Source organism: Genypterus blacodes, unplaced genomic scaffold, assembly GCF_046128005.1.
Source record: "Genypterus blacodes isolate CSIRO-AG114 ecotype Tasmania unplaced genomic scaffold, CSIRO-AGI_Gbla_v1 ptg000427l_1, whole genome shotgun sequence".
Lineage (NCBI taxonomy): Eukaryota > Metazoa > Chordata > Actinopteri > Ophidiiformes > Ophidiidae > Genypterus > Genypterus blacodes.
The window spans coordinates 15,001-27,500 of record NW_027467198.1 but is presented as its reverse complement, the minus strand read 5'-3'; the positions used below and the strand labels follow the sequence as shown (position 1 = coordinate 27,500).

The window sequence follows — 12,500 nt, the reverse complement described above, 5'->3', positions numbered from 1 at the left end:
TCCATCCTCATCCTCACCCCTTCGTCTGTCTCTGTGTGTCAGACTCTTATGAGCTGGAGGCCTTGGCCACAGACCAGCACCCAGCCCGTCTCACCCTCCCCCTCTCTCTGATCTCCAGGCTCTCCCGCTGTCTCACCTCCCTTTTCTCCGCCGCTCTTACAAACTGGGTCACCTGTCTGTCTCGCCGCTTCCACGGGTTTCTCACACTCATCGGCCGTCTCGCCCTCTGCGCTGCCGACTCTCCTGCCCGTCTCACCCTCTGCCCCCCCTGACTCACCTCCACCTTCCACCTCCCACACAGCCAGACCTGCGGCGTCTGCTACGTGAGAACACAGCGCCCCCCTGTGGCTGAGTCCAGTACTGCTGAGCCTCCACAGGCAGACCCTCTGATCTGAGGAGGTGGAGACCAGCAGGCCTGGGGTCAGGAGCTTCAGGGAGGTCAGGGGGGCAGCGTGGGCCAGCGGGACGTGGGCCTGGGACTGGAGCTGAAGAGAGAGGAGGGGCTGGGCCTGGACTGGGAGCTGTGGCTCCTCCTGGGAGTCAGAGCGCTGCTCCAGAGTCTGAGAGAACCCTCTGCTGCCCCCCTCCTCCCTCTCTGGGTACTGCACCCTCACTGTGGACACCGTCAGCTGCCCATCATCCCCGCCGCTGGCAACAGTTACCAGGCAACCTCCCTCTTGTTGTCCCAGTTTCTCCCACCAGACAGCCAATGAGTTGACGCCGCTCTGGTGTGCGGGAACGATCAGGAGGGGGAGGGGCGGAGGCGGAGCTTCACTCTGGCTGCTGCTGGTGGAGGAGGAGGAGGGAGCTGTGGTCACATCCCAAACTGCTATCTTCCCATCTGTAGCAGCGCTGAAGAGCAGCCGATACCTGAGAGGAGGACGGAGCAACATCACACACAGTCACACACTTATTATAACACACACACACACACACACACACACACACACACACACACACACACACACACACACACACACACACACACACACACACACACACACACACACACACACACACACACACACACACACACACACACCTGTTGCCTTGTCCGTCCTCCAGGCTGCAGGTGGCGACACTGAGCACACAGCGCTGGTGGTGAAAGCTCTCCCACAGCAAATCAATGTGACCTTTGACCTCACTGAGGGAGAACAATCTGGATGAGGAGAAGAGCAGGAAACATCTTAAAGAACAATCAGGATCCTCTACATCTACATCTTCTGACTGTCATTTAGACAGACAGACAGACAGACAGACAGACAGACAGACAGACAGACACACACACACACAGTGAAGTGAGGTCCAGGTGTGATCAGACTCTAGATGTCTGTATGTTTGGTTGACTGACCTCACAGCTCCGTCGCTGCAGGCCAGAGACAGGAGGACGCCGTCTGTCCCACCGTCCATCAACGCCACGGACATGTACCTGAAAACAAGAAGAAGAAGAAGAAGAACATGAAGACAACATGCAGCCAAATACAGATTCAACATCAACCATCTGTTTACATCCTCCATCATTAAAACAGTTAGCAGAGGATGGTTTCGATCCATCGACCTCTGGGTTATGGGCCCAGCACGCTTCCGCTGCGCCACTCTGCTGTCAATCACCCCAGATGGGACTCGAACCCACAATCCCTGGCTTAGGAGGCCAGTGCCTTATCCATTGGGCCACCGGGGCTTTACACACTGAGGGGCGTACAATGATTTCATCTGTGTGTAAAAGAACAACAGATACAAGAGAATGACTGACAGCAGAGCAGAGCGGCTGAAGAGGAGGGGTGCTGTGTGTGTGTGTGTGTGTGTGTGTGTGTGTGTGTGTGTGTGTGTGTGTGTGTGTGTGTGTGTGTGCGCAGATGTTTATGTGGGTTACCATGGAGATATCATTCAAGTTACTATGGGGAGGTCAACCAGTCAGATTATACAAGTCAAATGTACAAAACGTCTTGGTTGTTATGGTAACTTGGACATGTTGACACTTGAGAGAGGGGGTAACTCCTTCTTGCCTGGTTTCTGGGTCGGCCTTCACCGTCTTGTGTCGGTTCCTCTTCCTCTCCCACTGAGCGTCCAGTCGGTGTGCGGCCACCTGGATGACCTGGCAGGCCGGGCCCAGGTTCTGCCCGTCCCAGCCCGCCCACAGCCTGTAGCACTGGATCTGAGCCCGCCCCCCCGCCGAGACCACCAGGGCGGAGAGGCCGGACGCCGCCCGTCTTTCCACCGCCGCCGCCAGCGCCCTGACACTTGAGATGTGGTCGGTGATGACTGACAGAACTCTGACGGCGCCAGAGTCCGGCTCCACGGCCAAAACCGTCACGCTGGTGTCCTCCCCTCCGGTCACCAGGACCTCCCAGGACTCCCTCCCTACATGACCCGGTCCCTGGATCCTCCCCAGCCTGCACACACACCCGATCCCCCTCCCGTGGACGCCCTCCCTCAGCCCCCAACCCCCGGGTTTCCCTGCCACCCCGGCCAGCGTCGCCGCCTCCCTTGGGGGTCGCGAAGCCAGAACGGCCCCCTGCTTTACAAAGACCACCACTCCAAATCCAGGCCAGACTCCTTTGCGGGACGGCCAGAGGCTCCAGGAGCGATGCCCCCCGCCGCACGGGACCGCCAGCAGCCTCTCCTGCCTCACAGGGTCCCACACCACAAAGTGGACCGCATGGAACCCCACGATGACAAACCGGGCCTCTTTCCCCTCGAGTCCTGCTTCACCTCCTGAACTTCCCTTAACTCCTTCCTCCCACGTCATCTCTAGCCTGTCGCATTCCTCGTCGAGCTCCGCTTCCTCTTCTGGAACTTCTCTCTCCAGAATCAAGACCCTCTCCAGCCACTCCATGCCCCTGCAGGCCCGCTGGACTCGCAGAACCTCCAGCTGAAGCTCGTTGCTGCGATCTACTATCTGGTCTCTGTGTTCTGCCGGTGCCGGTCGTGGCGTCCGCCGCACCCTGAGGACTCTGACGCAGCCGTCCCTGCCCGTGCTGTAGAGCAGCCGCTGGTGTCGGCTCAGCGAGGTCACGCCCTGTTTCCCGTGGACCCCGAACAGGAAGCTCAGCGGCTGCAGCGTGACGCCGCCGCCTTCATCCCTCTCCCCTTCGTCTCCCTTACGCTCCGTTATTTGTCTCTCCCCGAACAAAAGCAGGGACCCTCTCCTGTCTCCACACACCCACAGCGCCCCCTCTGTCCTGGAGTGGAGGCGCACCGCGGCCGTCAACCAGCGTTTGGCACAGGGGGGGAGGAGGAACGGCGTGAGAGGAGCGACACCCAGAACCAAACCGTTACCATCGAATCTCACCTCGACGCTCCAGCGATAAACACGCCCCTCGGCTCCTGAGGCTAACAAACACGCCGTACCACTGGAACTTCCTCCTCCTCCTCCATTTTGCCAGACCAGGCTGTGGATCTTCCCGCCCCCCCCTCTGAGTGCGACCCCACACTGAGGCCGGGCTGTGATGAAGACCTGAACGTCTCCGCTGAGGTTCCCCACGGCGCACAGATCGACCGCGACCGCCGAGTCTTTCACCGCCACCGTCACAGTTTCCATCACGCAGTACGACTGAAACGCCGTCGGCCCTCGCCACATTATCTCCCAGCATCCTTTGCTGTACTGGTAAACGATCCCTTGATCCGTACAGACGATGAATCTGTTCTGTGCCCATGTCGGGTTTTCATCCCCGTCTCCAGCGATGCACACGACTTTAGGTAAACCCTGACCGGGGAAGTTTAGGTCTGTAAGCGTCTCCTTCACTGCTCCCTCCTCCTCCTCTTCCTCCTCTTCCTCCTCCTCCACCTCCCACAGCCTGACCCCTCCATCAGCCCCGCCCGTCGCCACCCACCTCGCTCCCCTCGGCCTGTCCTCCTTTGTCTTGCTGACCGCCAGCGAGCGCACCCCTCCGGCTCGGTGCCCCTTCAGGGTCCGGACCACCGTCCCCCCTCCGGCCTGGTCCCACACCAGGCAGGCCCCGTCCTCCCCAGCACTGAACACTCTGCCAGGGGAGAGACGCACCGAGAAGACCCGAGCCTGGTGTCCATACAGCACCCGTAAACAAGCCGGGTTCACGTCCCCACATTCTCCTCCGGCTCCTCCCAAGACGCCGACGCCCCACAGCCGAACGCTGCGGTCGTCTGAGGCCGAGGCCAGCAGCTCTTTTTCCTGCAGGTAGGAAATGCTGAAGATGACGCCGCTGTGCCCCAGCAGACGCCTCTGCACCGGGGCTTTGAGCTCAGAGTCGTGTTCTCCTCCTCCTCCTCCTCCTCCTCCCCCTGCTGCTCCAGGCTTCCACAGGATCAGCTGGTTGAAAACCGTCCCTCCTACCAGCACAGCGTCCTCCCAGGATCCACGCAGCAGAAGAAGAGCAGAGTAGAGCAAACAACCCTCCAGACAGGAGCTCTGCACCAGGGCCTCTCCTTTCACAACATCCAGGAGCAGAGCTCGATTGTGGGCCAGAGCCACACCGACCAGCGGGCCTCCCTCTCCAGAGAGCCAGCAGACATCCAGGGCCCAGTCCTGCAGCTGCACCAGGGGGCCCACCGCCTCCAAATGGTCCCCATCCTGAAGCCTCAACAGGATCACAGCTTTGCCCCCAAACACTGCCAGGTCATAGGAGCTCTGTCCTGAGAACACACAGACACACAAACAGACAGACAGAGAGACAGAGAGACAGACAGACTTCAGGACAAAAACGCTGAGACACAAATATATTAGATTTCCTATCCACAAGAACACACACACACACACACACACACACACACACACACACACACACACACACACACACACACACACACACACACACACACACACACACACACACACACACACACACACACACACACACACACACACACACACACACACACACACACACCTTCTTTGTCCTCCCCGTGGGCTCCAGAGCTCTGTGCCGCTCGGGGTCTGATGCCGTGGATGCGGTGATTTTGGAGCACGCTCAGTGAGGCGCAGGCTTTAGGCCGCGGCTGGAGGCGGTACAGCGTCAACACAGGACCCTCACCTACAGGACAGGAGAGGAGAGCAACATTAAACACAGTGAGACCTCCGTGTGCTGCGACAAGACAAGAACGGCCAGGAGTAAACAGTGCTGATGAAGATAATATAAGATAATAAATGATGGCAGAGAAATGATGGATTTTCCTTCACTTAATCATTTTAAATAACTTTATACCTTAACTTTAGAACTTCTTGTCACAGATATCAAAAGTCTTGACACAGGAGCTTTATAAAGTCAAACATGACACAGCACCTTTATTTACCTGCACACTGAACAAAGGATGATAAATCTAAAGAACCAAATCAAAGCTCAGCTGATCACCTTCAGCAGTTTCATCGTTTTGTACTCATTGTGTTTGATCAGCACCTGAACACACCGTAACCTAGTGACGTCAATGTAAACACAAACAGCTCTGAGATGCGCCTGCCTAAACAGATACATGTGTTTGAGTTAAGTGACGTCACCTGTTAGCAGGTGAGAATCCTGGAGGAACTCGAGCGCAGTGACAGGAGCCAGCAGAGCCGCGGTCTCCATCTCCAGACTCAGCTGCTGTCACTGACGTCACCTGGTAAAACAAAAACAAAGTGAACTACGAGTCCAGTCCAGCGTTAGCCTCCCGGTTAGCCAGAGAAGCTAACGGAAACCACTCTTATGTTAGTGGGCGGCTACAAAAACATAAGAGCAACTTTGCAAAGTCAATAACAAACCGGTTGCGTGTTTTACTTCCACGGCATAAAGCGAAACTCTGAAAGAGCTTCGACCCCGCATCAAAACAACTCTGTTCCCATCCACGGTTCATCCGTCCACATGTGTTCGGCTCTCTTTCCGTGCTACCTCGCAACCAATCAGAGCACTTTTCACTCCTGCGGTCATGAAGTGAGAGCGACTCTGATTGGCCAGGCGAAAGTGGTGCTGCCTTCAGTGTTTTCTAAATAACACGGATGTCGGAGGCACGCCGACAAACATGCAGCAAATTATTACCGCACATGGTTTGATTATTTATGTTAAAACTAAAACATAAACTTATATATCATGTAAAAAATATCAAATATACGCTGTAATGACAGAACACTCACACAGGGTCGCATGAACAAGCAGCGGCTCTGAGTCTTCGGAGCGGACTGTGAACGCACCGTGGGCTGGCTGTCAGGTAGCGGTCCTGCTAACTTGCCAGCCAGCGTCAGCGGTCCAACATGCCGGGATGTAAATTCCAGGACTCGTGGCTATCAAAGGAGATTTACAAGGACTGGCTGCTGAAGGACCCGCAGGACATCCACTTCGCCCGATGCAGGGTCTGCTGCAAATCCATCAAACTCCAGACGATGGGCGAGGCTGCGCTGACCAGCCACGCAGGCGGAGCTGGCCACAAAGCGGCGCTGCGCAAGCTGCTTGAAGGTACAGGAGCTTCCGCCTTCGCCCCAATATGAGGGGAAACGGGCAATTAATCGATCATCGATTCATGACGATTTGCTTAACAGGCCTTAGTGTCTGTCTGTGGTTGTTGTCGATGCGTGCGTACAACAGGAAACAGTAGAGAAGTGTATGTTTGTGAGCGTGTGTTCATGTAAACATCCGGCTCAGGTAAACAACCCAGGCTGGACTTTTGTGATCAGATAGTTTCCTATCTGTTCTCAGGTTGTTGTCAGTGTAGTCTATGTTTCTGTGTTGTAGATTTCTCTGTTTGTTTGTTTGTTTGTTCATCTCATAAGTTTATATTTCACCACTACACATGACAACATGACATGCTTCTATACCAGCATAACAACATAACTGTATAAAGTCACAGGTTTGTATCCCATCATAATAGGCTCTCACATCATCAGGTAACTGTAACACATCAGCACCGTGCATACTGGATGCTTCCATACTAATAAGCTCAAACCGTAACGATCTGATAAACATCCGTGTGTTTATAGTGAGCAGTAGTTGTTGGAGGTCAGATGAAATCCCTGTGCTGATCTCAGGTGTCCTTGTTTTGCCCTCAGTAGAACAGTAGTGCTGTTTAATAACTAGTCCCAGCGTGTAAATATTTATATTCTTCCAGTAGCATATGACAGTTTAGTGCAGGAGATAATACTCCAATCACCAGCTGATTGAAATTTGTGAAAAAAGATTTTTTTAGTGAAGGTGTTGTTCCTGCTTCCACCAGACGGAGGCGCTGTTTGCTCATTTGACTCACGTCCTCTCCCCCTTTTCCTCATTTCAGGTAAATTGCTTGTGATTAACGTCCCTGAGCAGGTGAACGGCGGCTACATGAAGGTAAATGATGTTAATTATATATGAATATTGATGTGAAAATGAGCAGTGATGGTCAGTTATCCCTTTAAACGGTCTTTGTCTCTCAGAATGAGGACAGTAAGGAGCACGTGTCCCTCAGCCTGCAGCCCGACGCCTTCGACAGAGGAAGTGAGTGGTCCGATCCACGCCACAGCCCCACCGCAAACTCCCATCATGCAGAGCTGCAGGACGCTGCCTTTGCCGGATCCTACATCACCTCGCAAGGTACCGGCCCGTTGCTATGGAATTTGTTGCTTGGAAACATTGACATCGTGAACGTTGTTTTGTTGTCTAATAGACTGACAGTTGTTCAGCTGGAGGGAACACACATTAGAGGTGCTGGGTTCAGATCTGAGCAGAAAGCTTCAGTTTAAGTCTCACAGGTTCACAAACACAACATGCAGAGAAGAAAGAGTCTTATTTTCTACTGTGAGAAAGATGTGACCTGATTATTCTAACTTCAAAAGTGCAATAGAGCTTTTTATTATAAAGTTATTATAAAGTTAGATCCATTTATTGCAGCCAAGGTGCTCTCCCGATGCTGTCCACCAGGGGGCGTTACCTGGCCGGACGTGATCACAGCAGTGAAGGTGACAAGGGGTTAAAATAAGGGAAAGGAACAAACATAATCAGCTTTTCCCTTGTTGAGATGCAGTGACACCAAAGCTTCCCCAGTTCACCTCAGTGCAGAGCCCCACACAGCACCTGTCACTCACTTTTGACCTCTGACCTCCCAGGTTCCTCCAGGATCATCAGCCCCTGTCACCCGGCGGCGTCCGGCAGCGAGCCGGAGGAAGCCAGCCAGCGGTCTGCTCGTCACAACAACGCCACGCACCTGACCAAGCTGCAGCACAAACAGAGGACGGAGGCTCTGGAGCAGCAGATGAAGATCCTGGAGTGGGAGAACAGGATGAAGATGCTGGCCTGGGAGCAGGAGCTGATGAAGGAGAAGAAGAGAGCGGCCAGGCAGAAGCAGAAAGCCTTCAGGATGAAGAAAGAGTACTACAAGGCCAAGCTAAAGAGGATGGGAGAGGAGGCGCCGCCCTCTTCCTCCAGCAGCAGCGACGAAGAGGAGAAACCGTCCAGTCACGCAGGATGAACTGAGGAACTCGCTGCTTCTCTGATCTTTTCTTCTTCTCTTGTTTTCTTTGTTCCATAGACTATTTTTATACCTCATTTTTATACTTGGCAGCAGAAAGAAGAGCCGGATTGTGAGTTTGCTTCATCTCAGCTGTTTGTGAGATGAAGAGGAGGATTTCAACCTTCTTCTTCTTATGATGACCTCATCATGTAACAGAGGTAAAGGACCAATCAGAACCAAGCTCTCAGGACGAGTCAGGACCTGAGGGTTTGGGCCATCAGATGTTTCTGTGTTGGCGTCAACTTTGAGTTTAGCAATGTTGACAATGTCCAACACTCCTGAAGATGTGACAGGAAGTGAGCTGTGGCGTTTAAATCATGACTATAATCCAACAAGTTACATTCATCTGAGTAGCTTAAGTCTATTTTACTGGATGCTTTATGTTATTTTAGTAGATTTTGACTTGTAAAGTTGCTTTTGTTTATGCATGTCAGCCTGAAGATGTTATGATTGTGCAATATCACACTATAAGACACACACACACACACACACACACACACACACACACACACACACAGCCTTGTTGTAGGAATAAGTCTTTTTTTTAATGTCCAATATTTCTCTTGTTTCCTCGGTAACGGGGGAACAGCTGTTTCCGTGCTGCCGGCACAGAAGGCATCCCATAATGAACACACAAGCTAACAAAGACACCCTCCCGTCCCTCCCGTCCCTCTCTTCTCCCCCCTTTTCCTCCCTCCCCCATCAGAACGTCTTTTGGTCTGGTTCCTCAACAGGTTTAGGTGTAAATACTGGATCAGGTTTGGATCTGCTGCAGGTCTGATGCGTCTTTGATAAAGTGGACAAGCAGAGAAAACGTTTGATTTGGGACCTTTGGCACTTTTTATACCAAGAACTCTAAATTAACCCATGGATGTCCTGTTTGGGTCCAGATGACATTAAAAGCATGAAATGTAATTCCAGTTCCATTTGCCAAATATGTTCACAAGATAAATAACATTGAAATAAATGTTTAAAAAAAAAAAATTTCTTTTGAAAATGCATCATATCTGCCAAAACCACCAAATTTGATGATGTGCACACAAATCTCAACATTCAAGTTTAAAGGAGAAAGCTGTTTGCATTTGCATTTGTTTGTAACTTTGGAGCAACAATTCTCACAACATGTACGTGTTTGATGCATGTAAACATTATATTGGATCCTTTGACTTGTTGACTGCTGCACTACAAGACTTCAAGTAATCCAACACTTGAAGTTGAGCGTTTTAATCTGCGGGTTCCTGTTCTCTGGTCCAGGTTTGTTCAGTGGGAGATCAGATCAGGTGACATATTCACACACAGCCTCTCTTATACCAAACAGTGACAGAAGCAAACAATACAATGCCAATAAATGATCAATAAATAAAATAAATCTCATGTTTGTACATAGTGGGAATAAACAGCAGCAAGACAGAAAGAGGGAGTCGAGGAATCAAAGCAGGAACAAAGAGGTGGAGTGAAGTCTGTTTGGCAAGAACAGTGGGACAGGGACGAGGAAACCACGAGCGGCGCTCAGAGGAGGAGGGGCCAGATGTGTGACAGGGTTTGACCATGGCCTATGTTTCTGTCTTCTGTAACGATAAACGTCTTCACCTTTGTTTCTAAAGCTCGGTGTCGTCTGTTCCAGTCTGTAACTCAACGATGACTTCTGCTCTCGGACGCACAAGTCCCTCTACGTTACAGAACATCAGAGAAATCTGGAGAAGGTCGCCATCAAGGTCGCCATCATGTCAGGGTTTGGATCAAACGTCCCTCTAACAGCTCAGCCCAGCAGACGCTCTGAGATGGGACCAGACAGTCTCCAGATTTCAAGGAACGCAAACTATGTCGTCATCTTACAGCAACGAGCTGATGGGGTTCTGGTTCAGAGCCTCACAGACATGAGGAGGGCACATACACACACACAGAGGGGCGGGACCACAGCAGCAGACGAGGGGGTGGAGCTTTGATGATCTGGACCCTTCACGCCAGTTCTCCCTCTTCACACAATCATCGCGTTCCTTCTAATCTCTCTTCTTTCTGATTCTCTCTTCCTGTATTTACAATCACTTCCCTTCCTGAACCTTTCCCTCGGTACGAATCTCATCGTGTCGATAATCTCATCCAAAGCTATTGCCGGACCCCTGGACCCCTGGACCCCTGGGTCCCTAGACTCCTGTACCCCTGGACCCCTGTCGCTGTACACAAAGTGAGGAACACTTTAGAGGGAAAAACCTGTTTTGGGGAGAATTTGGGATTTTTTGGGAGACTTGGGTTTTCTTTTTTTTTCCTCCCTCAGCGACGAACGAGACTGCACTAACACCGACCGCACGCGACCTCACGCGGACGCGATCGTTAAAAAAAAAAAAAACGTCACAAGAGATTTCTTCTTCATCTCCAATGAAAAAGATACAAAACGTATAAAAATGTTATTTACAGTCTTAATTCCTTTTTTTTTCTTTGTTGGGATCGAGCCGATCTTTGAGTTTGACGTTGAAATCTGAGGAGTTTCTGTTTTGTCTTGAAGAGTTCGTAGGTAGTCAGGACGGTCGACACGGCAACCGTCCGAAGAATGGCAAACGTGGGACCACCGGCGTCCGCAGAGATCCTGCTCGCTCTGCAGACCACTTCCTCTCCACCGACGTCCCGTTCCACCCGGGCGACCCGAGCGCCACAATGCACAGCAGGATGTGGAGGCCGTCATCAAGACTGTCCCTCACTTCTGTGGGCTCTGAAAGGAAAAGCATCCATCAGATTCACACAGAAACAACAATCAGACCAGAGGGAGATGGGAACAAGAGGACGGTGGGGAAAAGGGGAGGAAGAAGAAGAAGGAGACGCAGAAGAAGAAGAAAGGCTGAAGGGAGGAAGAGGAAAGGTGAGGAGATCCAGCCTGAGCTGCTGGGGAGAAAGGGGAGGAGCCAACAGGAGGGTTTCCATTGACCGGAGCTTTGTGCGAAATGTGACACAGAAAATTTCTCAACCATCACAAACACATCTCTGCTCTCTTGTGCATCCTCATCGGAACACAGAAGATGGAATTCCATTTGTTTTGAGCAGATGGAGAAAATCCTGATGGCCCTGAGTTACTATGGCAACTATAGTTCCTTCCCTCTGCTCTGTTACCCCGATTAGCTGATTCATGTCTGAATGCTCTCAGTAGAACATTAGAGCCTAAACACTGAGAGATTATTGATCATCAGAGAGCGATGACATCATAGCATCATAATGACATCATATAATCTGATCTTAATATTGTGAGAGGAGAAAAGTGAACTAGTGTATTAGTTTTGCGTAAAAACAGACAATGGAAACACGAGGAAGGGAAGAGACAAAAGGTTTGCTTGCAGACTTACTCTGAGTCGGGGGAAAGCTCAGATATGCTGTGGGAGGTGACAGACCGGGGCGGGGAGGGGGAGGGTCTATGGGCGGAGCCATTAGGCCCAGGGTTAGAGGCAGCAGTGGGAGGAGTCAGGGCAGAGGAGTTGAAGGAGGCCAGGATGGAGGACAGAATGTCCAGGTGTTCACTGGATGGTTGTCGGCCCAGAGTGTTTGGGTTTGAGCCCGGGCCCTGAGCCACAGGGTACCTACATGGAGGCGCCGAGTCCAGCCGCCCCCTGCCCTGAGCGCCCGCAGGGTTCTGCTCCTGCTGGGGCTCCTCAGAGATGGGGGGAGGCGGGGAGGAGGAGGGCGCCTGGTCCGGGTGTGAGGGCTGACGGGGAGGGAGAGTGCGGAGCCACTCCCGACACGGCTGAGCTTGGGACGCCACCCCGTTGGTCTCCAGCTGCTCTCTCGACTTGCTGCTCATCAGCGCCCCCCCCAGGTGCTCCCGGGACGAGGCCTGTCGTCGAGTTAGTGTGTTCAGCTGGGACCTGGAGCCGCTGAGGTACCCCTCCGTCTCTGCCCCTACGCTCAGGTCCTCCCGGGAGGCATGAGCGCTGCCTGTGTGATGGTTGTCCAGTCTGTCCCTGGAACCTGCCAAGTTCTCCCTGGATGCTGAGGCTCGCTGATGATCCAGACTCCCCAGCCCCAACTCTCTCCTTCTGGGTAAGAGATCCAGGTTGTCCCTGGAGCCTCTGGAGTCCAGTCGATCCCTCGAT

The 12,500-nt window shown here is 52.5% G+C and overlaps 3 protein-coding genes and 1 non-coding gene across 6 annotated transcripts in view; 1 reads left to right on the top strand and 3 right to left on the bottom strand.

Moving 5' to 3' along the window:
- wdr6 (WD repeat domain 6) overlaps positions 1-6,205 on the bottom strand; it is a 6,285-nt gene extending 80 nt beyond the window's left edge. Inside the window, exons 1-7 of one of the 3 annotated variants that reach the window (XM_076138988.1) lie at positions 6,140-6,205; positions 5,471-5,571; positions 4,866-5,009; positions 2,007-4,611; positions 1,352-1,429; positions 1,043-1,159; positions 1-870 (exon numbers count right to left, since the gene is read on the bottom strand). The exon at positions 1-870 is cut by the window's left edge and continues 80 nt beyond it. In XM_076138988.1, coding sequence (XP_075995103.1) covers positions 39-870; positions 1,043-1,159; positions 1,352-1,429; positions 2,007-4,611; positions 4,866-5,009; positions 5,471-5,540 — 3,846 coding nt within the window. In that variant the 5' untranslated portion in view covers positions 5,541-5,571; positions 6,140-6,205 and the 3' untranslated portion in view covers positions 1-38. Of the gene's footprint in view, positions 871-1,042; positions 1,160-1,351; positions 1,430-2,006; positions 4,612-4,865; positions 5,010-5,470; positions 5,572-5,713; positions 5,864-6,082 lie in introns of those variants that run through there. The other 2 variants (XM_076138987.1, XM_076138986.1) reach the window with 2 other exon arrangements.
- trnar-ccu (transfer RNA arginine (anticodon CCU)) lies at positions 1,609-1,681 on the bottom strand. Its single transcript has one exon. It is a non-coding gene; the product is annotated as a tRNA-Arg (tRNA).
- Positions 6,200-9,958, top strand: LOC142989459 (uncharacterized). The gene is made up of 4 exons (XM_076138989.1): positions 6,200-6,401; positions 7,213-7,265; positions 7,352-7,508; positions 8,021-9,958. The coding sequence occupies exons 1-4, from the start codon at positions 6,200-6,202 to the stop codon at positions 8,380-8,382; spliced, it is 774 nt and encodes a 257-aa protein (XP_075995104.1). The 3' UTR covers positions 8,383-9,958.
- A 2,101-nt stretch (positions 9,959-12,059) lies between these two features.
- The window catches only part of LOC142989460 (cadherin EGF LAG seven-pass G-type receptor 3-like), a gene marked incomplete at its 5' end in the record, with an annotated part of 15,363 nt that continues 14,922 nt past the window's right edge, over positions 12,060-12,500 (bottom strand). Inside the window, 2 exons of the mRNA XM_076138990.1 lie at positions 12,060-12,094; positions 12,148-12,500. The exon at positions 12,148-12,500 is cut by the window's right edge and continues 280 nt beyond it. Coding sequence (XP_075995105.1) covers positions 12,060-12,094; positions 12,148-12,500 — 388 coding nt within the window. The remainder of the gene's footprint in view (positions 12,095-12,147) is intronic.